This window comes from Tachysurus fulvidraco, chromosome 7 (genome assembly GCF_022655615.1).
Source record: "Tachysurus fulvidraco isolate hzauxx_2018 chromosome 7, HZAU_PFXX_2.0, whole genome shotgun sequence".
In the NCBI taxonomy this organism is placed as follows: domain Eukaryota; kingdom Metazoa; phylum Chordata; class Actinopteri; order Siluriformes; family Bagridae; genus Tachysurus; species Tachysurus fulvidraco.
The window spans coordinates 16,922,958-16,947,918 of record NC_062524.1 but is presented as its reverse complement, the minus strand read 5'-3'; the positions used below and the strand labels follow the sequence as shown (position 1 = coordinate 16,947,918).

The 24,961-nt window shown below is 39.8% G+C and overlaps 1 protein-coding gene and 1 long non-coding RNA gene across 4 annotated transcripts; one reads left to right on the top strand and one right to left on the bottom strand.

The window, feature by feature from the left end:
- Positions 1–1,241: 1,241 nt before the first annotated feature.
- Positions 1,242–20,303, bottom strand: glrba (glycine receptor, beta a). Of its 3 annotated transcripts, none has more exons than XM_027134891.2 (11): positions 20,100–20,303; positions 15,389–15,520; positions 13,294–13,400; positions 12,988–13,055; positions 12,060–12,286; positions 10,683–10,765; positions 8,213–8,353; positions 5,304–5,456; positions 4,841–4,989; positions 3,860–4,021; positions 1,242–2,727 (listed from the first exon to the last, which is right to left on the bottom strand). In XM_027134891.2, the coding sequence occupies exons 1-11, from the start codon at positions 20,204–20,206 to the stop codon at positions 2,431–2,433; spliced, it is 1,626 nt and encodes a 541-aa protein (XP_026990692.1). In that variant the 5' UTR covers positions 20,207–20,303; the 3' UTR covers positions 1,242–2,430. The 3 variants fall into 3 exon arrangements, with proteins under 3 accessions (XP_026990692.1, XP_047672240.1, XP_026990693.1); XM_047816284.1 differs by lacking the exon at positions 20,100–20,303 and adding an exon at positions 17,416–17,890 and having other exon boundaries at positions 15,389–15,526; XM_027134892.2 differs by lacking the exon at positions 20,100–20,303 and adding an exon at positions 17,416–17,889.
- On the top strand, positions 16,493–21,018 carry LOC125145196. The gene is made up of 2 exons (XR_007143511.1): positions 16,493–16,561; positions 19,435–21,018. It is a non-coding gene; the product is annotated as an uncharacterized LOC125145196 (long non-coding RNA).
- Positions 21,019–24,961: the final 3,943 nt, after the last annotated feature.

Genomic DNA, 24,961 nt, shown 5'->3' with positions numbered 1-24,961 from the left:
CAATTAAACAATAAAAAAAACAAAAATAGTACAAAAAACATTTCGTTTATTTTTATTCATTATTATTATTATTATTATTATTATTATTATTATTATTATTTTAATTATTTTTTTTTTATTTTGTTTTTTCTCTGCACTTAAATTTCTAAGGTTATGAAATCATATTATTTTTATCAGGTAGCAAAAATGTAAGAAACATGGTGGTCGTTTAATTATTTGAATGCAATGAATTTTCAATTTATTTCAGTTTCAATATAATCATGATGTACGGATGTACATCATGATTTAAAAAAAATGTAAATGTAAATGTAAATGGACGTGTGAATGAGGATTTGGTTGGGATTCTAATTTAATGCAGTCAGTGTAGTTCTTACTTTCTACAGCAGAGGGCGCCATAGGACTGGAAAAGATGAAAGAAGGGAATTATAATCTGAACAAGAAAACAATTATTAAGAAATGAATAATTACGGATAAAGGAGGAGTATATATATATATACACACACACTGTACGCAATGTTTAATTGCACATGAATATGGTCTTTCTGGGACTCTACAGCTCCCCATAGTGGAAGAATACATGAAATATGCTGTGATAAATTTATAAATCGCTCCAGTACTTATTAGAAAGTGTTCAAATTCAATCACAGAGAGAGTGATGGACATTTAACAACCATGGACCTGACACTGGTGTCTATTTGAAACACAGCATTAACTGTAGCAATAAACGGATAAAAAGTCTGACACTTTAGCCTTGTGTTGTTATAATAACACTCGATGTAAAACAATCATACAAGTGCACTGTACTGTGTTGGTGTAAATTATTTCCCCTGTGCATTCTGGATCATCTTCACAGGAACCCCCTTTTCTCCTGTCTGAAATATACACCTGAACTTTGACATTTTGTTATAATTGGACATAAGTGGTTATATTGAGCTGTTCCTCAAGTTACATATCCACAGTTCCCCTGATATCCACTGACATTTAAAGTTGTAATGGAGTGCGTCAATGATGGAAAGACTCAGCATTGCCGTTGCGTGCTGAAAAGTTCAGCGTAACTCTGGACAAACGAGTGGAGATGAAGACCATAACAACAGGATCTGGGTTTTGTTCTGTTTGATTCAGATTGCCATAATATGCAGGCTGTGTTTCTGCTGCCTCACAGTATTAGGAAGAAAAACAGAAACCTAATTGGAATGTCTTTCCTTATACACAGTGTAAAAAGAAGAGAACTCAAAAAGGTCCACGTTGATAAACGAAGCTCTTTAATGTAACAGCATCTGCCTTTTATACACACTTGTCTGACACACACGGCCTTGTGGGAACATGCAGAACATAACTGGCTTAGCAGCAAAAACCTTGAGATAATAATACGTTAGAGAAATGCCCAGTCTGCAGTATAGTATATGGGGTAACATAGTTTAGAATAGATTTGGGTCAGTGTACAGGTGCAAAAAATAAGGGTCCACACATACACAAACACACACACACATGTCTGATCATCTTGATGCAGTGAAGCAGGGTAGAAATAAGTCTGGGCTTTCCACTCATGCACTCGAAACAACACTGTAATTAAGTAAACACTTCTTTTTTTTTTTCATTTAGTGCCACAAATGACCGCCGTTGAAGCTGGATTGATTTTTACCATGATATGACGAACCATTTGGAGCTGACTGGATGTTAAATTCTGCTAAAAAATATCTTCAAGTACTATAATAAACCCTTTTCTGTATGTTTTTAAAAAAATAAATGAAAATAACTGATGATTTGTCTAGTTAGTTATCATATCCATATATATTTCTATGATATAAATATCCATTTTGTTTAACTTAAATGTGAATTTATTTTTAAATCTAGCTCTTCAATATGCTCTTTAATAAAATTTGCTGCATGTACAAATATAATGCACAGTATAATGTATATAATAATGTACTGTGTGTGTGTGTGTGTGTGTGTATATACAAGTGGAGAACGTTTTGTGATGGTTAATGTTCTCTTTCAGGATGAAGGGATGAAAGGACGGTCATGTGGAAGTTAGGAAACTGATATGTAAATAAATTTTTATTGAAAATGACTTTTTTTGAATGAATTATTTGGAGTATCCCCTGCACAAATCCAGCATTCGTGTCCGAGTTGCCACTGCCAGCAAGCAGCTCCCGACTGCACAGCTTTTTTCTGTGATCGGTTTGGGAGGTTAAACTGTTTATCTGTGGTTTTTGGTATCACACGAATCTCATTTGGAGATGATGTTTTTTGCCACATTAAATAGAACCTCAAATATTTACAGCATTTAGCAGACATTGTACTTGGTACAAGCTGGAAACCATATCTTGGCAGTTACGCATGCTCAATATCACACACACACACACACACACACACACACACACACACACACACACACACACACACACACACACACACACCCATAGCTCTTCACAGGTAAGTGGACCAGTAGATGACGTTAAAAAAGAGGAAGGAGAAAGGGAAGAGGGCGCGAGCATACAGGTCGACACGTTTGGCGGCGGACGGGATGACGGGTTTTGGGGGCGCTGGCTTCTTAGCATTCTTGTTCTGCGATTTCAGCAACACGTTCGAGGACTCGATGGGCTTCCCGTAGCAGTCAAAGTTGGAGAGCTCAAAGTCACGTGGCAGAGATCCAACGATACTGAAGTCGTTAGAGCGCAGGTCCGACTTGGACGTGCAGACTTTCTTACAACGGGTTTCAACCACCTGGAGGTGCAGAGACACGACACACAACACACACATCTGAGAGAGGCTGGAGAAGGAATGACGTTACTCATTTCAGCAATAAACATAGCATACTACAGCTCTAACACACTCCTCGGCCATGTCTTTTTGAATTCACGAATCTGATTGGTCAGAACTTTACACTACTCTGGAGCTGTGGAGCTGTACACTGTAAAATGAACACAATCCCCAGCATGCTGCAGCACCATCGCTTCAGGCTTCGCGTCTGTTCAAGCACATTATCCTCAAATCCCACAGACCCACAGAAAGGTCCAGTCGTCTTCACCCCGTGTTTCATTGAGCGTGATCAGAACAGTCCAGCTCAGCGTGTACATGATTAATAATGAAGAAGCTAAAAAGATTTCCAGGGGAAATCTTTGCAGCTTTAGACAGAAATCTCTTATACACACAACCACTTTGAGTACTACACAGGCTTACCATCATGAGTACCTTAAATTCTTCTTAAGCCCTATTCGGACGGGACTAGTTCTACGTGGGGACGTGGAGTAATGCAATTTTACCTCAGGACGTCTGTAATATTAATTGGCCAATTCGCACGGGACAAGACATCTCAGTAAAACTAGCAGAAGTGGGAGGGGTAACTCGCACTTTACGCACCACAGTAACCTCCTTCTCGTCATGTGCGTATGACGTTGCTTCCTGTTTCAAGCGCCTCCATGCTTGCAAAACGCGCCAAAAACTACTTTTAAACAGGAAATGACAGAATTTTACTGTACATATTTACAGCGAGTCTTTTCGGACGGTATTAGTATTACCTGAGGTGATTTTTCTGGACCTTTTTACAGAAGGTAAAAGTCACCGTAATCTTTACTGACATTGTCCGTAATGATTACCGAGATGGCGCATTCGGACATCTTTACAGCTGTGTTAAGCAGAAAAGCAGAAACATTTATGGTGGATTATGCGGTTATGAACTGGAGCCATGTTGTCAATTTAGGCCACGCCTACTGCAGGTTTGACATTATGACCATATGACATCACTGTGTGTGGTGTGTGTGTGTGTGTGTGTGTGTGTGTGTGTGTGTGTGTGTGTGTGTGTGTGTGTGTGTGTGTGTGTGTGTGTGTGTGCGTGCGTGTATGTGAGAATACTCACCTGCAGTGTGTTGACATGAATCGGGGTTCCTCCGGTGCCGTTGATGGAGTTGGCCTTGGACGCTGTCTTCCCTTCTTTCTCTTTCTCTTTCTCTTTCTCCTTCTCCTTCTCCGCCATCTTCGCCTTCTCCGCCTCGATCTGTTTGGGACTGTTCAGCATCACCTGTCATATCATTCACACCAACAGCAGGCTGGTGAAGACACGTGACGTGGTGAAGTGATAGTAGAAACACATCACAAGCGATAGCAACGCCGCAGTTGCTCATTACGTCCCCCCGAAGCCACCACTAGAGCTTTACTGGAACTGAAGTAATGTGCACTTCAATTGCTTCTGACAGACCTGGTTGTAAAAGAGCGTAAAAAAAACTGCTTGGCTAAAATCCCAGCTCATATTTTCGCTCTCTGTACTCCGAGGTTTAAAAGATTTACTAGAATATTCCGCTTCAGACAGAATGTATAAATCAAATCCTAATCTTTATTAGAAGTGAATTCAATTAAATTGAAGATTTTTCAATCAGCTAAAAAACTTCCTTCTTGTTCAACACCTTTTCTGATATAGGTTTGAACCCGAGAATTAGTATGTTTCATGATTTTTATGTCATTTTAGTGAAAACACGAGGTAGGTCTGATGATATCAGGATCAAATCCAGACTATTTTGTTCCGATCTGCTTACTTTCTTCACAGTTTATTACAATAATCATTCTGTTCTGCAACAAATCTGTCTTTAAAAATATATTTTAATATTTTCTAATAAAAAAATTTCATTTGTTTGTTCAGATCATTCTATATCTGTTTTTTTATTCTATTTCTATTTTAATTCTATGGACAGTCCAATAGCTTCACTACTGAGTATAGTTATGAAAGCAAAAGCTAGAGATAAACTAGGTTCAGTCTTATTACTGCTCTAAGTCACAGGCCAACTTAAGTTTCCTGTACTGTTTCCTGTACTGTACAGACTGACTCTCGCACCCTCACACACACCTGAACCACGGCGTACTCCACCAGAGAGCCAAAGCCGAAGAGCAGGCAGGCGATCATCCAGACATCGATGGCCTTCACGTAGGAGACCTTCGGCAGCTCAGATGCCAGAGATGTGCATTCAGAAGTGAGAGATAGGACAGACAGAATACCTGCAGAGGGAGAGAGAGAGTGTGTGTGTGTGTGTGTGTGTGTGTGTGTGTGTGTGTGTGTGTGTGTGTGTGTGTGTGTGTGTGTGTGTGAGAGAGAGAGAGAGAGAGAGAGAGAGAGAGAGAGAGAGAGAGAGAGAGAGAGAGAGGTTGAGCCCTCTTTCTATTTGCTTTTAGGGACACTTTCATATTGTCCATATTCCTAAGGGAGAAATAAAAAAAGCTCTGAAACACTCAAGAACACTTTACACACAAAGAAACAATGGAATAAATTACCACATCTTTTTACCCATCAGCACAGTTCTGATCAGACTGACCTAAAGGGACGCGGGCTGCGCTGGCATCGGGGTTAATCCAGAAAGACAGCCATGAGAGGACCACGATGAGGAGCGTGGGAGCATAGAACCCCATCAAGTAGAAGCCCACCTGTCTCCTGAGAGTGAATATCACCTCCACACACGTGTAATATCCTACAGGAAGAGAGAGGAATACTTCAGTCCACTTCTTCTTTTACAGTTATTTCTATTTTTTCTACATGTGATACAAACACAGAGCTGTTAAATAGCTACTGTATTGTGAAAGGTACGTTCTGTAAGGCCTCCTCCACTAAAACAAGCACACACGCAGGCCTCCCTCACTATTAGGACAAAGATATCAAGGCCAAGATACCAAAGCCATCTCCTACATCAGACCGTCAGGCCACACCCCCTTTACTAAGACAATCAGACAGGCCACACCTCCTTTAGTAAGACAATCTGACACGCAGGTCACACCCCCTTTACTAAGACAATCAGACACTCAGGCCACACCCCCTTACTAAGACAATCAAACAGGCCACACCTCCTTTAGTAAGACAATCAGACCCTCAGGCCACACCCCTTTACTAAGACAATCTGACCGGTCACACCTCCTTTAGTAAGACAATCAGACACTCAGGCCACACCCCCTTTACTAAGACAATCAGACACTCAGGCCACACCCCCTTTACTAAGACAATCAGACACTCAGGCCACACCCCCTTTACTAAGACAATCTGACAATCAGGCCACACCCCTTTTACTAAGACAATCAGACACTCAGGTCACACTCCATTTACGAAGACAATCTGACACCCAGGCCACATCCCCTTTACTAAGACAATCAGACACCATGGCAAACCCCTTTTACTAAGACAATCAGACTCTCAGACCACACCCCCTTTAAGACAGACACCAAGGCCACATCTTCTCCACTATTAGGATAAAGATATCAAGGCCAAGATACCAAAGTCATGTCCTCCATCAGACCCTCAGACCACACCCCCTTTACTGACAATCAGACAGGCCACACCCCCTTCACTACAATCCAATCAGATCCTGCTTTTCAGCTTTCACAACAGTGAGATAAATCCGCTGATTATTTGAACTTAGAATCAGTTTGTCTTTTGTAAATAATGACAGCAATTTCCAGCAAATTTATTCTATCAAATTTTCAGACAACATGACCATTGGGTCAAAACATTTACATATTGTAGCAGAGTAGAGATGCGCGGATCAGCTCAAAAGTCACCCAAATGCTTCATATAAATCATCCGCCCACCCGCACCATAATTTTCCACCCAACCCGCACATTTTATTAATAGCATAAACACAGGTTTTACTCCCTTCCAGAATTTAGTTGGAATGTCACTTTGTTTCCTATATTTAAGATCTTCTCTATTATTATTATGCACCTACACACCAAGACAAATTCCTGTACATGTGACCCTACAGAACCTGCCAATAAACCTTATTCTGATTCTGAAGTTCACGAATAGGTGAGTTATTTTTCCCAGTAACTCGTTGCTTATAGTCTTCAGAACATGCCGTATATTTTTAGCCCTACGACAAACTGTGTCGGGATTCAGGCGATTCCGTCGTGTCTCTAAAACACTGCCTGTTGCACTAAATGAATATTCGCTCACGCCGATTTTCCTAGCAAGCCGCTGCAGCTGTGGGAAACAATCTTGGTTCTCCCAGAACAAAATAAAATTTTTATCTGATATTTAGATTACGTAGTTAATTTTCCATCATTAATGACTTGTGCCTCTCATCCACCCACGACTCACCCGAAAGGAATAAAAAATAATCATTTGTTTATTACCCGTCACTATAGCAAAGACAAACGGTTCCTGTATTTATTTTCTGTCATTGTTCTATAGAGTTTAACCAGGGGAAGATCTCATGTGCAGCTGTTTTATATAAGGAATATATAAGGAATGGATATGTTCCGCTTTGCGGTTATGGTTTATTGTACGCTGTATACTATATTTCACATTTACCCCCGTGTTCATTCACCCTCAGCAGGTGTAAAGCACGCTGTGATTCATACAGCACAGAGATTAAAGTCTCCTTAAGCTCATCCGCGAATAGATCTGACTTACGGCACATGACTTGCAGATTCACGCCGCAACCAACATCTGGATACTTTCCATGTCTAAGAACACTTCCAGTTTCGTTTCCTATAACTACACATCCCCAGGTATTTGATCTCTTTTATACTACATCGGAAGTACACGTCGCTACAGAAGTGTTCACCAGAGAATTCTGACACGTTTAAGACTATATCCTTATTACTGTTATTTCCACTTAGCAGTCGTGTTCAGTCGTGTTCAGTCATGTTAACGAGGTTAATCTCACAGAGAGAGAGAGAGAGAGAGAGAGAGAGAGAGAGAGAGAGAGAGAGAGAGAGAGAGAGAGAGAAAGACAGACAGATTTAATTTTTGATACTTGATTCTCTTATATAAAAAGGTGAGCAGAACATTATGTAAGAGAAAGTCTCATGGGAAAATTAAACTCTACTAAACCACAGTGTGCACAAAGAAAATGTGTGTGTGTGTGTGTGTGTGTGTGTGTGTGTGTGTGTGTGTGTGTGTGTGTGTGTGTGTGTGTGATATGTTTCTCATTTCATCATGTTTTGCTCATTAGCTCGTTTTAAAATAAAAGGGTTTTTTTGAATATATATATATATATGTGTGTGTGTGTGTGTGTGTGTGTGTATATATACACACATACCATGTGTGTGTCTAAGGAAGTTTTAAATGCCTTCAGAGGCATCGACAGGCACAAATTAAGAGTGCACAGAAAAGGGAAGTCAGCATTTTGTTGAAGAGCTTGTGGCAGAATGTGATGTGTGTGTGTGTGTGTGTGTGTGTGTGTGTGTGTGTGTGTGTGTGTGTGTGTGTGTGTGTGTGTGTGTGTGTGTATACCTGTTCCAGAGTAGAATTTGGTGCAGTTCCTGTAAGCGATGTCTTCTTGTTTGACATCAAACTGAGGCAGAGCAATCTCGTCCATCTGAACTGGGTCACCAGACTGCCACATGAACACCAGGTCCTTTGTGGTGTAGCCGTCTACAAACAACAAACACACACCCACTCCTTTTAGTCCTTTACACTGTGGCCACACCTATATCATTTTTACTTCCATCACTATTACTACTAGGAACAGAGGCCACGCCTCCATCATTATCTGTGATATGGAACAGAGGCCACACTTCCATCATTATCAGTGATAGGGGACAGATTCCCACCTCCATAATTATCAGTGTTAATGAACAGAGGCCACGCCTCCATCATTATCAGTGATAGGGAACAGAGGCCACGCCTCCATCATTATCAGTGATAGGGAACAGAGGCCACGCCTCCATCATTATCAGTGATAGGGAACAGAGGCCACACCTCCATCATTATCAGTGATAGGGAACAGAGGCCACGCCTCCCTCATTATCTGTGATATGGAACAGAGGCCACACCTCCATCATTATCAGTGATAGGGGACAGATTCCACACCTCCATAATTATCAGTGTTAATGAACAGAGGCCACGCCTCCATCATTATCAGTGATAGGGAACAGAGGCCACGCCTCCATCATTATCAGTGATAGGGAACAGAGGCCACGCCTCCATCATTATCAGTGATAGGGAACAGAGGCCACACCTCCATCATTATCAGTGATAGGGGACAGATTCCCACCTCCATAATTATCAGTGTTAATGAACAGAGGCCACGCCTCCATCATTATCAGTGATAGGGAACAGAGGCCACGCCTCCATCATTATCAGTGATAGGGAACAGAGGCCACGCCTCCATCATTATCAGTGATAGGGAACAGAGGCCACACCTCCATCATTATCAGTGATAGGGAACAGAGGCCACACCTCCATCATTATCAGTGATAGGGAACAGAGGCCACACCTCCATCATTATCAGTGATAGGGAACAGAGGCCACACCTCCATCATTATCAGTGATAGGGAACAGAGGCCACACCTCCATCATTATCAGTGATAGGGAACAGAGGCCACACCTCCATCATTATCAGTGATAGGGAACAGAGGCCACACTTCCATCATTATCAGTGATAGGGAACAGAGGCCACACTTCCATCATTATCAGTGATAGGGAACAGAGGCCACACTTCCATCATTATCAGTGTTAATGAACAGAGGCCACACCCCCATCATTATCAGTGATAGGGAACAGAGGCCACACCATCATTAACGGCGATATAGAAAAGAGGCCACGCCTCCATCATTATCAGTGTTAATGAACAGAGGCCACACCCCCATCATTATCAGTGATAGGGAACAGAGGCCACATCATCATTAACGGCGATATAGAAAAGAGGCCACGCCTCCATCATTATCAGTGTTAATGAACAGAGGCCACACGTCCATCATTATCAGTGATAGAGGACAGAAGCCACGCCACCATCAGTATTAACGATAGGACTCAAGACCACTCCCCCTTTATTATTAATGAGAATGAAGCCACTCCTCCTTCACTGAGAATGACATCCTACAAACTGTGTGTATGATATCAAACTTGACAGATACAGAGAGCGTCCTATCTTTCAGCACTGGGGTTACACTGTTAACTGTATCATTTATATAATAGTGATGAATCAATCTATAACACACACATTCCTGCAGCTCCACATATACCTCACCTGCAATTTCAACCACCTTGCTCAAATAGAATGCATATATTCATTTGTGTGTGTGTGTGTGTGTGTGTGTGTGTGTGTGTGTGTGTGTGTGTGTGTGTGTGTGTGTGTGTGTAAAAAAGCCTTCAGTACTCTGGACCTAACACATTCTTTCCCCTCCCACACAGAGGACTGCAATGCTGACGCATTGTGCCTGGCCCCCTACTGACTCCACAACAACTCGCACTATACTATTTTTATTAACGCACACTAATGACTATCGTTTTACACTTGGGAGCAAAAGTTTGCCCATCCTCTGGTTTCTGAACAGAAATAAGGGAACCGTGCTGTTTTATTATGGAGATGCTAAAATAACAAATATGGAGAATGTGTGCTTATAAAAGAAGATATTTCAGAGAATATTTCTATATCTTTATTGGAAACTATTAAAGGATACAGTATCTGTAAATTCCATCACACTAAATGTCTCTGTGTTAATAAATAACTACACACCAGGACTATTTTTGCAGCATCACTGAATTTAGTTAGAGAAGCTACATTAAGTAAGTAAACGATTAAGTCCAATGTCCCTGCTGATTCTTTCAGGGAAGTACGATATTTCGTTGTGCTATGTTACAGTAACGGTAACACTTTTCGGTCCTGGTAGACTTTACAAAGAGGTATAAGACCCTGGTGAACCATTTGATTTCAGTGTGTATGTGTGTGTGTGTGTGGGGGGGGGGGGGGTTTACTCACAGCTCTCTAGTTGCATCTTGCAAAGTTGTGTGTCCATGGGAAACAGAGTGAGATCCAGAGGACATGACAGAGTCACTGATAACCTGCAAACACACACCACACACACACACACCAGTTTAAATGCATGCATCCATATATACGACTTAATTTAGAACAGACAGCATATTTGACGAAATACACAGTGTGTGTGTGTGTTTGTGCTTGCGTGTGTGTGTGTGAAAGAGAGTTTTTGAGTAGACACACACTGCAAGGTTCATTAGGCCCGGCTGCCTGAAGAGCTGCAGTGGCAGATGAGGGAAAAATCACAGAGGCAGATTGAGAGAAAAAGACAGAGAGAAAGAGAAAGAAGTGTGAAGAGGGGGAGCGCCTGGCCTACGGTTATCACAGACATGACAAGCACGAACCCACAATTCTCTTCTTCTTTTTCTTCTTCATCTCCATCTTTTTTTTTTTTCAGCTTACGCTATAGCACAGGGGGTAAAACACTACACTGTGCCACTCCGTGAGAAAGAGAGAGAGAGAGAGAGAGAGAGAGAGAGAGAGAGAGAGAGAGACAGAGAGAGAGAGAGACAAGCTAGTGCATGCAACAAGAAATCAGTCACAAAGCTACAGGTTTACTGTGTGTTGTTGTGTGTTAATAGTTGATGGTGGAGCTGATAGAAGAAGCTCATCTTATGTTTCATTTAATCATTTAGCTCATAATCATAATTAATAAACCCTAGAGCCTAAAGCCCCGGTGATGAACAACTAACACAACCAAATTCTATTTAATCACATTACAGTACATAAAATCATCTGCATTGTGTCTCAATAGTTTAGTTGTTAATGTACAATCTAATGAACAGGATTTTTTTTAAAATCTTGGTTAGTTCTAGTGTGTGTGCCCTGTGATGGGTTGGCACTCCGTCCAGGGTGCATCCTGCCTCGATGCCCAATGACGCCTGAGATAGGCACAGGCTCCCCGTGACCCGAGGTAGTTCAGATAAATGGTAGAAAATGAGTGAGAGAGTGGTTAGTTCTTAGCAGCATTCATCGGGATTAAGAATAATTAAGTCCCCAGTAAACTGCACTTTATTACAAGCAATACGTCGTAACCTAATAAAGCCCTGTTTAATATATACTAACGGACTGAAACCTTTTCTCCATGTAGCTGAAGGAAGTCCCATTTCTGTAACTGTCATACGACATCAAAACAATCTGAGTGCAACTGATGAATCGGCTTCAAACAAGCCTCAGTTTTTCCTCATTATCCATTTCATTTGTACAGGAAACACCCTGATTTATGCAGGTGCTTCGATTAGGAGCCAATAAAAAGAAAGCAGGCTGTAGAAATGTGTGGGATGAAGGGATTCAGTCAGACTGAAAGAACAGTGTTACCTCATGCTAATGAGCACGTCGCCATTGCGGAAGATGAACAGCAGGATGTTCTCCTGCGTCACATCATGGAAGTTGGCATTCTTCTCATTGGCAAAGAACAGATCGGGCTTCCACAGGCACTGGAACATTTTGGGGTCCACCGTCAGCGCGTCCGACTTGAAGTCTGTCGGCAAGCGTAACCTCGGGTCATTCCAGCGCTGCCGGAGGAAAATGTTCAAGCGGTAATCCTGGATAAATCAGACATGAATAAAGGGGAAGAGGAAGAATCATTTTATTTTTCTAAACATGCTTTTTGGATGGAAGGATAAATTAATTCATATGGATTAATGAATTAATAGGAGAATGAATGAATAAATGAATGAATGAATAAAAGGCTGGACACATAAAAGGATGGATGGATGGATGGATGGATGGATGGATGGATGGATGGATGGATGGATGGATGGATGGATGGATGGATGGATGGATGGATGGATGGATGAAATGGGTGGATGGCTATATAAATGTACAAATAGGTGGTTGGATAATGGATAAATAGACACAATTTTGAATGAATGAATGAATGAATGAATGAATTGGAAGATGGGTGTATGGACTGGTAAAATGATAAATAGATAAACAGATAGATAGATAGATAGATAGATAGATAGATAGATAGATAGATAGATAGATAGATAGATAGATAGATAGATAGATAGATAAATAAATAAATAAATGGGTGGATGAAAAAAATGAATGAATGGATAAATAGATAGTTAAGAAAATGAATTAATTAATTATTGAATGATAGATGGATGAATGAATGAAAGGCTGGATGGATGGATAAATGGATGGATGGATGTCTGGATCAGATAGATGGATGTATGGATGGGTGGATGGGTGAATGAATGGGTGACAGAATGAGGAATCAATTTTAAAGTTTGCTTACCATTGTGGTCTCTTGTATTGAGCCAAAGCTGTTGATGAAAATATTCACCTTATCCTCTACTGGAATACCTGTACAAACACACACACACTTTGCTTTATAAAGCAAAAATCTACATCCATTCGCTCCGTATTGTCTCGGGAAATGTAAATACGGTCGCGCCGTTCTCACGCTGAAGCGTTATCACCATAGAAGATTTAAAAAATAAACTTTCTGATTACACCTTGGTCTCTGTGTAGTATTAAAGAGAAGGAGCTTGCTGTTCCAGTCTAAATAAAAAGCAGGTATCATGGTGATGAATGTCGGTACCTTTGAAGTTGGGACGGATTCGGGAGTCGTACGTCACTAGCAGACGGTTGAGAATGTTGCTGGTTGAATTGGCAGGAACTCGGTCGAGGTCTTCTGCGGACAGTTGACTGTAATCAACGAACAGAACGTTACACTCCACACACAAACACACACACACTGCATAAACTATATGAAAACCTTTATTAGCTTTCTCGATAAACATGACTCAGCACTGGTGCTGCTAATGAACCTGTTAGCTAACAATATTTCTTATTAGCACCACGTCCTGTTAAACCTGTTGTATTTAGCGTAATTACTTTAGCTATTTTTCTTTCTTGTTATATTAATTGTGTATGTCGTGGCCTAATGATTACAGAGTCTGACTCCAAACCCTAAGGTTGAGGGTTCGAGTCTCGGGCCGGCCACGACTGAGGTGCCCTTGAGCAAGGCACCGAACCCCCCAACTCCACGGGCGCCGCAGAATAAATGGCTGCCCACTGCTCCGGGTGTGTGTTCACGGTGTGTGTGTTCACTGCTGTGTGCGTTCACTGCTGTGTGTGTGCACTTTGGATGGGTTAAACGCAGAGAACAAATTCTGAGTATGGGTCACCATACTTAGCCGTATGTCATGTCACTGTCATTTCCACACGCTTCCGTTCCTATCCTGGCTCTTACCCATCCCGTTATTAGCTCGTTATCAGCACCTTGTTTTGGCTTCATTCTCTCCTCCTATTGGTCGCTTGCCCTACAGTGTTCACCTGTTTTCTGTGTTTTATATGGTTTGATGTTGTCTCATCCCAAAAACTTTGATGAGGTTTTATTTATTAATTTTTTTCTAGAGAAAGTTAAATTCCTAACATAATGAATTGGAAGCATTAAGCAGGTCTAATTACCGTTATAGTGTTTATACTCTATTTACTTGAATATTTACTTAATGTTTGGTTTAACTGATATTGTATTCGGTTTTATTCTCTTCAGGCATCAGTGTGTGTTCCCTCCACACATTCTGCGTTGACCAGACTATCAGATCAGTAATCTCAAGCCACTAGTTTCATAGTTGTCCCTTCCTCTCACCTCTCCTGTCCATGTTTGATTAACGAAACCGGTCTGTTTTTAGTTCCAAATTAAATTAACATATTTTCTTGACTACAAGAGAAAATATATCAGCCTTTAAATCCAACCCAATTTCCCCTAGTTTACTTTATTCCAATCCCAGTTAGATTTCCTCCCAATCCAGGATGTTTATACATGATACAAAAGATCGTTCCACATAATAGTAACGTTGAGGATTAATTTTTGTTTAATCTAACGGTTAGTTAGTATTAGCATTGTTACTTCTTTAGCAATTTTCTTTGTTAACTTTATTTAATTTGTTGCATTAGTTGTACGTGGATACTTCTTATCTTGGCTCCGCCCCATCATGTTATTGGTTTACCTGATTTATGGTAGTTAAGCTACTCCTAGCACTGTGATTTTTTTTTTTGTAAGATTGTAAGTGTCCATAGAAATGCAGAAACATGGTACGTTTAATCAATGCACTGTATATTAATCAATAATTAAAACAGCTGCCGTAGAAAAACGTCCGTAAACTCTACAGAATATAAACATGTAAAATCAGATCAACTAAATAAACTAGCGGATCTTTGATAGGATTGAGTTGTTTTGAGAAAACGACGTCAAATATCTGGTAAAATAGCATGAGTTTGCAGGGGAAATGCACTGATCCTGAATGTGGAAACAGAAGATAAACATAAAGCACTACGACATCACAGGGCAGGAGGTCATTCTGTCTAACAGAGCAGTAATTCTTTATGACTGACACGCTCGCTCGGGTCATTTCTGAAATATTGGTGCATGGACTTCTGAGCAAACATGGCACGCGTGTGTGTGTGTGTGTGTGTGTGTGTGTGTGTGTGTGTGTGTGTGTGTGTGTGTGTGTGTGTGTGTGTGTGTGTGTGTGTTTTGTGATTCCAAGGCAGATAAGAAACAATTAAAAACTTTTTGGGGCAGAAAAAAATGAAAAATGACATCACCATGATGCCACAATATACTGTATTTCAAGTGCATTTGTGTGTGTGTTTGTGTGTATGAGAGATACACATGGAGAAAGACTCACGAAGGACAGACGACTGGTTTTTTGCCTTTCTTTCCTTTCTTGGGTTTGCCTCCTTCTTTTGCCGCGCCTTCAGCAGAAAACTGCACCAGCAGCAGCAGCAAGAACAACGACCTCAGGTCCATGACTGAACACCTGCATCTCACACACATACACACAGCGTGAATAACCCAAACACCAGTGTTCACCTGTTTACCTACAGACGGTTATTGATTTCAAGCCTGACAGCATCTCCACATTAACTCTACACCCCTGGTGAATGAACACCTACAGTGCTGGACATGTAAGAGTGTTGTGTTAGCCGTCAAGAAAACTCATTAATCAAGTAGCTTGTCATGTTTTTAATTATTAGCGCACAATTATCTCGTAGGCACACACTCAGAAATACACACTCCAGTGTTAATGCTGCACATTTTACGCAGTGTATTAATCAAAGGTCAGTTCAACGTGAACTCAATTCAAAACCAAAAAAATGCTAATTATGAAGGTCCATTATTTATATGATGTTAATTCTTCATTGTAAGTGTGATGCAGGAGTCACCTTAACACCACACAAGGTATTTAACCGCACACTGGTAGTTTTATCCAAAGGCAAACTGTTTACTTGAGGCTATAATCAATGCTTTCATTTGAAAGTGCTAAATAAAGAGCTGAAAATGTGCAAGTTTATTTAAACCCAAGTGTTAACTCATTCATTCAAAACTCAACACTATAAAAATAATAAACCTTGTACTAGTAGTTAGTGTAATCCTGTCTGAGTTCATAATTTGTACATAAATGTACATAATTAACACTGCAGATATCATTTGATGTGAATTCAACACTAGGTGTCTATTTAACAATACCAAAGCTTAATAAAGTCTGTCGGTCCAGATCACTCCAGCTTTTTGGCTCCGGTTCGACAGTGACAGGGTTAATGCAACACTATATGTTAATTCATACATTTAAGAAAGTATTAAATACTGTGAGGGTCATTTCAGTGTTATAAGACTTCATCGAACACCGTAAGGCTGAATTTAACGTTAGAAATTATTTATATGAGGATATGAGGTCATTTAGTACTGTAAGAGTTAACTACACCAAATGTGTCTTTTGCAGTGTAACTTCCTGACTGTTGGTGTTTTAATGCAACATTGAATTGAGGCTGAATTCAACACTAGATGTGCATTCATTGAGGTAAGGGTACTGTGTAATTCATCTATGAGTGAGCTATATGACTAGATTAGGTTTATTTAACACTGTAAGAGTTTTGAGGCTACAATTCAATCTAGGTGTTGATTTAACATTTGATCTTGTGCTGTGTAAGCAAAGACATGGCCACGAGCCCAACTCTACCGAAGGATGAACATTTAAACGAACTATATATATATATATATATATATATATATATATATATATATATATATATATATATATATATATATATAATGTGTGAAGGCATTTGCGAATTTGGGCGTTTATTACAATCAAGTCGGTTGTGAAAATGGTTTATTCCGCAGTGTGAACGGAACGAGGTGAGAGAGACCATAGCGTAAACGTTCTTTGGCGCGTGCAGAGGATGCGGGGATTTACAGAGCGCGAGACAAACTCATGAACATTATAAACACACACACACACACACACACACACACACACACACACACACACACACACACACACACACACACACAAACACACACACAATTGAGGTAAGTTTGACTTGGGGAAGTTGCAGTGTCATGCACTTTAAACACCCACCACACTACTCGAAGCAGGACTTGCCCTTGACAGTGAATGCGCTGCATCCCAAACCGCAGAGTATTAAATAAATAGGTGCTGCAAATAGGACGTTAAATCAGAGGTCGCGTGCACACGTCAGGAAAGCAAGCATACTAAACCATGGGATAGTGTTTATTAATCTGCAGTATGGTGTGTGTGTGTGTGTGTGTGTGTGTGTGTGTGTGTGTGTGTGTGTGTGTGTGTGTGTGTGTGTGTGTGTGTGTGTGTGTGTGTGTGTGTAAATGCGGTTTGGGACGGAGCTCAGGTCTTACCTCATGAAGTCCGGCCAAGAGATATGTAGGTTTATATATGTATATATATATATATATATAAATCCACGCTCACTCACACACCAGCGTCTGGTTATAACACCCTGTAGCTGTCATAGTCCATCTCTATCCCGTCTTGCATGTGTGTGTGTGTGTGTGTGTGTGTGTGTGTGTGTGTTTGTGTGTGTGTGTGAGAGAGAGAGAGAGAGAGAGAGAGAGAGAGAGAGAGAGAGAGAGAGGGAGAGAGAGAGATGCGCGCGCGTGTGTGTCCGGTAAAAGGAGACAGAAACGGGACGTATGGGATTCCGCGTGCACAGCAGTGACGCACGCACACTTCGATATACAGCGTCCCGTGCCGGCGCGAGAGAGCGCCATTTTTTTCCCGCGAAAAAAAAAAACGACTAAGGCAAAAAAAAAAATTAAAAAGGGAACCGAAGAAGTACCGAATAATTGAAACCGAATTGCACGCGAAAGTAGTTAATGTGGAAGTTGTGCAGAGGGTCCTCAGTTTCCTCAGTGAAGTGAATATATAAGGACACGTGGTGAGGATTTTGGAAGTTTATGGCAGAACAAAATGTTCCCATAATGACAAGAACCCATTTTGTGATCCATTGTGTGAGGAGACTTTAAATGCAAACCCTTTGATCCACATCTGATTACACTTACATCAATTTATTTGAGTCACCTTCATTCCTGGCTCAAATACACATAGACTCAAATACACTAAGCTGGAACAGAGTTTTCATCTTTCACCGCTAGCAGCATACCATCATGTCCACCTCTTCTAATGACAACCAAGAAGTCTAGTCAAGTGGGTTTTTCATGTGATTCCCAAAGGTGATTCCAGGAACCTTGGGGACATTTATTCCTCTTTATTGCCATAATGTTACTCTTAAACCTTTATAAATAATCAACACGATGAGCCAAATATATTTCAACTGCTAGCTGTTATGCTATAACAGAAATCGACAAATATCTACCAAGAAAGCTATAATTTGTTGCTATAATTTATTTTGTCAGTCTATTACCTCGAATATTTACCATGTCCTCATTTCCTCCTTTTGTTTTTTCTTTCTTTTTTTGTCTCCAGATACATTTTCTTTATTTAAAGCAGCATGACAGATGAAAATAAACTTGAGAAAGTCCCCCATGCTGGTGAAGATATGAAACCCCTTTATGGGAGTTCCTGTTGTAGCATTTTTATCCGTGGGAGGTTTTGAGGAAGTTTTATATTTATGGCATTCGGTAGACACCCTTATCCGGAGTGACTTCCTTTTATACTATATTATATATATTTATATTACTTGAGGGCCTTTCTCAGGAGCCCAGGAGTGGCAGCTTGTTGGCCCTGGCATTTAAACCCACAGCCTTTCGATCAGTAGTCCAGCAATTTAACCACTAAGCTATCACTTTCCCTTCGGTTTTACACTTTGAGAATTGGTATGATAATGGAGGTAGCGTCAGACAAGCAATCATCTACGTTGCCTGTCCTGTAGCTATTACACTGGTCATTCCTTCATTTAACTTGTACACATTGGAACTAAATGTTGTTTCTTCAGGACCATAGTCTTCCATCACACAATACAGTTCACGGTATTAAAAAAGATGCAAGATGTGAGCAAAATATTTCAGGCAATTAACACACAGGGCAGTACATTCTAACTATAATATCATAATGCTGTAATCTGAAACTGGCTGCAGTGATGGCTGTTTTTTTGGTAGGGCTTGATTTAGCCAGGTGGATGCTAAGTAGTACAAACGCCTCAGAGAACATGTTGCAGTGTCTGGTTGTTGTTGCAGCATGGATGCTATGGTACTTTACACAAAATGGATGGAGGGTGAAGAGTTCATTCGGGAGGTGGGAGGGGTTATCTACGAAGCTAGTATTTGTAGTGCTTGTAGATATGTGGTGGTGGGTATAAAGATGCGAATTTGCTTCTCAACTCTTTTCAAAATCCTCCATGGCAGTTCCCAGACATCCAGGACAGAAAGGTGACCATTTGTGCTCCTTGTTCTCTGCAGGAAGTAAAGATGCTGTTGGACTTTCCTGGCTCGGTAGGTGGACCTGGGATTTGAACCAATGACCTTCCGATCAAACATGGGTCTTCCTGATGTCAACAATCATCTTTGATTTTATCAATATTGAGCAATAGATTGTTGTCTCTGCACCATTGCAAGCTGTTCCTCTTCCTCCCTGTATGCTGATTTATCACTGTTGCTTTTGAGGCCCATTACTGCAATGTCATAAGAAAACTTGATTTTCGTGACTTCCACAATATTCTCCAGGCTAGTGTCTAGATCTGACCCCAGACAATATTCTTGCTACCCAAAATTTCACAGACCTCAAGACTTTCAGAAAGCAAATTCATAAAGTTATGGGACTGTGGTGGTGTGTGACAATAAAATGATAGACACCTTAAAAACAGGATTCGTGAATTCGCTAGCTAGCGTAGTCTGAGTGCTGCTTTGAGGTTACATCTGGCAACACGCTTTTTTTATGATTTTAGTCTTCATCCACCATCCTACCATTTGATATCGTTCCTGATTGTGTCCAGGAGTTCTGTGTATGATCCTTGGTTATTTTGTCTTAATACACCTAGCTTATGTCACAATCAGCTCTCTAGTTTGTGACTGCATATAACGTTTACACAAATTCAGGCATTACACGCTACACGCAAGCTACTTACATTTGTGGATGAAGTTGGCTGAGAGTTTGTCCGTCATATTGAAAGGCTTCAGAAAATATGAAGCGGATCATAGTGACCTTCGATGCTCCCTGGTTTTTAGGGTGCATTGTGGCTTAGTTAGCTGATTGAGATAGCACATCTTGTTCCGCTGTGAAGTCTTGCTGCTTGTAATTTCTAAGCCTTGTTGCATAATTCCAAATCTCTCACAGGACTCAAGATATATGAAGCGATCCACAACTGTTAGCTAGTTATGGTGCTTGCTAGCTACAACGTCGTTCTGGAAAAATAAACAACGTTTTTGTTATTGAGGTTAATGTGATTCTGCATCTATAGCAATAACAAGAACTGTAACAAAGCTCTCTTAAAATGGAAGAGCAGTTGGAAAATTTGATGTGGAATCAATTATTAAATCCATACTTGTTTAAGATTCTTCAAAATATAGTGGAGCATTTCTTTAATGTTGGGTTTTGGTTGTAGCATCTATGAATATAGCTCACTATAGAAAGTGTGCATGAGGGGGAGGAAATGATAGATGGCACTTCAAGTAGCAGAGAGTGTGTGTATGAGAGAGAGAGGGTGAGGGAGAAAGGAAGAATAGTACCTCTCACCCACTCATCTCACACACACAAATTGGGCACTCAGTGCACAGAGCTACGTAGGATTAAGTGTGCAAGAAATATGCTTATTGACATACGTTGTGTGTATGTGTGTGTGGTAAAGACCTAGAATGCAGCGGTGTGAATGTGTAAGAGTGTGGATTTGTGTAAGCAGAAAGGACATCAGAGCTTAGACCATGGCTTTATGCCAGCTCACTGCAGAGGACGAACACACACACACACACACACACACACACACACACACACACACACACACACACACACACACACACACACACACACACAGAGTCTTTACCCGTTATTCTTCAACTACTTCCACTGCCACACTCTATGTAATGAACCTAATGAATCTTCTTAGTAACTACTATAAACAAAACACACATACACACACCTTCACTGCAGTTATGTAGTGACTATGACTTTCTTCCTTATATGTGAGTTATAGTGCCCACACCCACACACACATACACACACACACCATCTGTCAAAGAATAATCTGCACACAGCTCTCATTCTGCTCTGTCAAACCTAATACCTCCGGCTACAAAACTCTGCTTTCTGATTGGATGCCACAAAAACGTTCAAATTTAAAGAAATATCTTATTCAGAGCAGTTCAAGTATTCAGTCTGATCTGCTGATCTATGACGTATCCAACTAAATCTGTTCATTTAAGAAAAATTTTAATCCGAAATTTTACATCATACATCATATACAGTATATTGAGACTGAAATGAAACCTTGCTGTAAATCATTCATTTATATTAGCTAAGAATTCTTAGAATAACTTGAATATATGTAATGAATGATTGGCCTTATTTACAAAAAATTCTTATCCAATAAACATTCCAGTCTAAAAATCTGACTTTTTATGCCTTTATTTGAATGTGCAAGAGAATTTTTGTAGTTAAATTAGATCGAATTCTGATTGTATTAAATTTTTAAACATAAAAATGTGCAAATTCAGACTAAAACAAATGACAGATGTAAAATTGTGTGCAACATTTAAACTTTTAACTTTATAATTTTCAAACCAGTGTCAGCTTGATAAACAGATCGATAAATCTGGAAATTTTCATTTGGATTTGAAAAGCAAAACTTAAAAAATTTCTACTCCTAATTACTGTGTATGAAATAGAATTGATTGTGATTTTGATTTGTTCTAATTTAATTGAAACTTCACTTACAAATTGAAATAAAGGTATGAACATTCCGATTTGTAATTTTTAAACATTCAAAAGTGTACTGGCACATTTTTAAATTGAATATAATTAGTGCACCTAATTATTTGTTGAAAGATATTAAATATGTAAGTATCACTGAAAATAGCTAGCTAAAGTTACATATAGTAATATAAGTTTCCTGAGCTAATGTACCTATTGTTTACCATTGATCAAACAATTGTTCGCTACACTGTTTGTTTTTTTTGTTTGTTTGTTGTTTTTTTGTCATTGACAAAATTAGCTAGCTGTGTTAGCTTGTAAGTTGTTTAATTCCGATTATATAGATACGTTTTCTGTTGTGTGGAACAGTTAGTTCGTGTCATCACTTATTTTACAGCAGCTATAGATTCGGAAAGTCCACAGACCCATAGAAACAGTATCGTATTAGAACAAGTGTGTTCTAACAGTTCCAACAGCTTCTGACCAATCAGAATGAAGAACACCTGGTTCTCCTAACACACATGCTGGCTAGCTAATGTAATCTGCAATCTCTTTCATTTTGTACGGTTAATGATTGAATTAGTCAGTCGAGCATTTAACGATCCTGAACGGCGGTGTGCAGGAGCTGAACCGCACATGTCTGCAAATCTCTGCAGTACCACCCATTATATTACAGTCAGATAATTATAAAAATGAAAAAGAAAAAGAAGAAGATATTTGTTTGTGCCGGTTGTTAAATAAACAAAATATCCTGAATAAGGGAGAAACAATCAAATAATTTCTTATCTAATAATGAGCTTATTAGAACTCAATTCTAAGATTATTCAAGCTGTTTTTAGAAGAAGTTACTAATTTATATTACTAACTTCATGTAACTCATATCATTCATTTATATTGAACTAAACATAATGATACATTTGGGACATACCTTCAGTAGGTCTACGTCTTCTATTTTAACCAAAAGTAAAATCAGACTAAAACCATGTTTCCACATGGAAAAACTCTGGAAGAAGTGTAATTAGTATTGAGAATATAGAATTTTTGGCCTCTAATTTTAGATTGTCTTTGAATTTGGCTGCACGGTCATTGGGTGGCTCGCAACGTAAAAGAATGCTTCTAATACGTAAAGAAAAGTAAGCTGGTCCAGTATTCTTGTCGAGATCTTCACTGTGATTCAAACCAGCATGTTCCAACCAAGTTTGTCTGAAATGTTCTGCATAATCCACAACACTGTCTCCTGTCTATTAGATGCAAGAAGTTATTTTACTCCAGTTAGTCTATGCTGGTTTCAGTTCAAACAAAAAGATCTTCACAGCTTCCCATCCTGCCTCAATGTTCTCTTGGGACTCACCAACCCTGGCTTCAACGTTTCTAGTTAGCCTTTTTTGGTCACGGTCCCTCAAGTTTACATTGAGATTCATTGCGCCATCTAGTGGAGGTAAGGTCTAAATTTTCTGCAGGCACTGAAGCATTTGCCAAACATTTGTTTTTTTTTGTATGCATCTGGTAGCTCCTTCAACCACTTGTCAGCTGGTTGGTATATTCAATATGCAAGGCACATATTTCTTGACCATTTTTTTTTTCAATCAGTTTGTCTCCCATCATTCTCTTCATACCCCTCCTCATTGTCCATCTAAATTTCAGTTTGTCTGTTTTTTGCAATGACAGGAGCATTTGAATTGTCCTTTCTGACATGAGCAAATGTGAATGATTCTTGCTCAGTGTCATCATGGATCCCTGTAGAATAATCTTCACTTTTTCACTTCAGGTAATGGTGTTGTTGATTCTGTACTTTTCTGAGTTCTTTGAATGGATAGAGTGACCTTTGTTTATTCTTGCTACTAGGTGTTATAGGCCAGGTATGTGTTTCAGAACAGATGTTTGATCCCTGTTGTTTAGCAAGCAAAGTCATCAACCTGATCCTCATCCAGCGGTCTCTCTTTATCCTTTATTTTTTTTTTACTTTGTAGTTGTTTAGCTAAACATGAACCTTTGCTTTTTCCACATTAATTTCACTTTGTAGTTTGTCTGTCTCGCACTTGTGCAGGTGTTGTCAAATTTGTTTGCCCACAATCACAGAACATACATCTCTCCAAAGGTTTGCCCTAAAACACTGCGTCTTCCCATAAGCCATGAATCTGGTGTCAGCCAAATCCCATGTTCCACTCTCTGACATCATGATAACACTTTATTATTTCCAGCCTTTTGTCCAGGTATTCATTCAGGTTTTCCGTCATCCGGTCAATTGTTACATTAGAAGGCTCAGTTCCATGTCTGTTGTTGGTTTCAGTGCAGGGCTATCACCTTTGATACATGAAGACCCCACCATGGAAGTAAAGTAGATGTGCTCTCAAGTTAAAGAAACAGAAAAAAGGTTTTTCCATATCTTCCATTTCATTCAATGGAATGCAAATTATTTTACAGTTCCATAATTTGGCTCTAGGCCACCATTTTTCTAACCTTGATAGAACCTATATTTCTTAACCAAACAGTGGCTACTGATTAAGCACCCAGTCACGAATCCTAAATTCTTGCAGCAATTTCAGTACCAAACTATTTCAACACCTTCTACAGTCTCTAATTGAACAGACCAAACTGTCTAACAATTCCTACAGACATTCCTTCAGACTCAAGATGAACAGAGCAAATTGTTTATTTAACAATTCCTACAGACACCAGGAGAAAGGCTCAAGTGTAATTAACAGTGCTACATTATGAACTTTGGTCTGCTTCTTTTGAAAAACAGGGTTCGTTAAGAGAGCTGATAAGTTTTACTCACCAAATGAGGATCTTTGAGACAAAGTACAAATGATTCAAAGAACTCTGTACACGGACTCAGTTTGTTGATCTTTATTTGAGGTTGTAGAATCTCCAAGAGTCTTCTGTTCAATTAGTCTTGTTCCAGTGGTTTTGGTGAGTTCTTATCTGTCTCTCCTAGCTGGCTCACCAAATTGTTAGATTTTACTTGAATTTGGCTGCATGGTCCTTTTGTGGCCCATAAAATGAGAGGAAACTGAAGATTTCATTTTAGATTAGAATTAAAAATGTTATGTTTGTTAAAGGGAGCAGTGAAATAAACGAGAC

What these genes read in the sequence shown, in the direction of transcription:
- glrba (XM_027134891.2), bottom strand. Translation starts at nt 20,206, where the DNA reads ATGCACCCTAAAAACCAGGGAGCATCGAAGGTCACTATGATCCGCTTC. An exon ending in AGCCAACTTCATCCACAAAT is followed by an intron (nt 15,521 to 20,099) that starts GTAAGTAGCTTG and finishes TGTGAGATGCAG; the next exon opens with GTGTTCAGTCATGGACCTGA. An exon ending in TTCATGTCAACACACTGCAG is followed by an intron (nt 2,728 to 3,859) that starts GTGAGTATTCTC and finishes CTGCACCTCCAG; the next exon opens with GTGGTTGAAACCCGTTGTAA.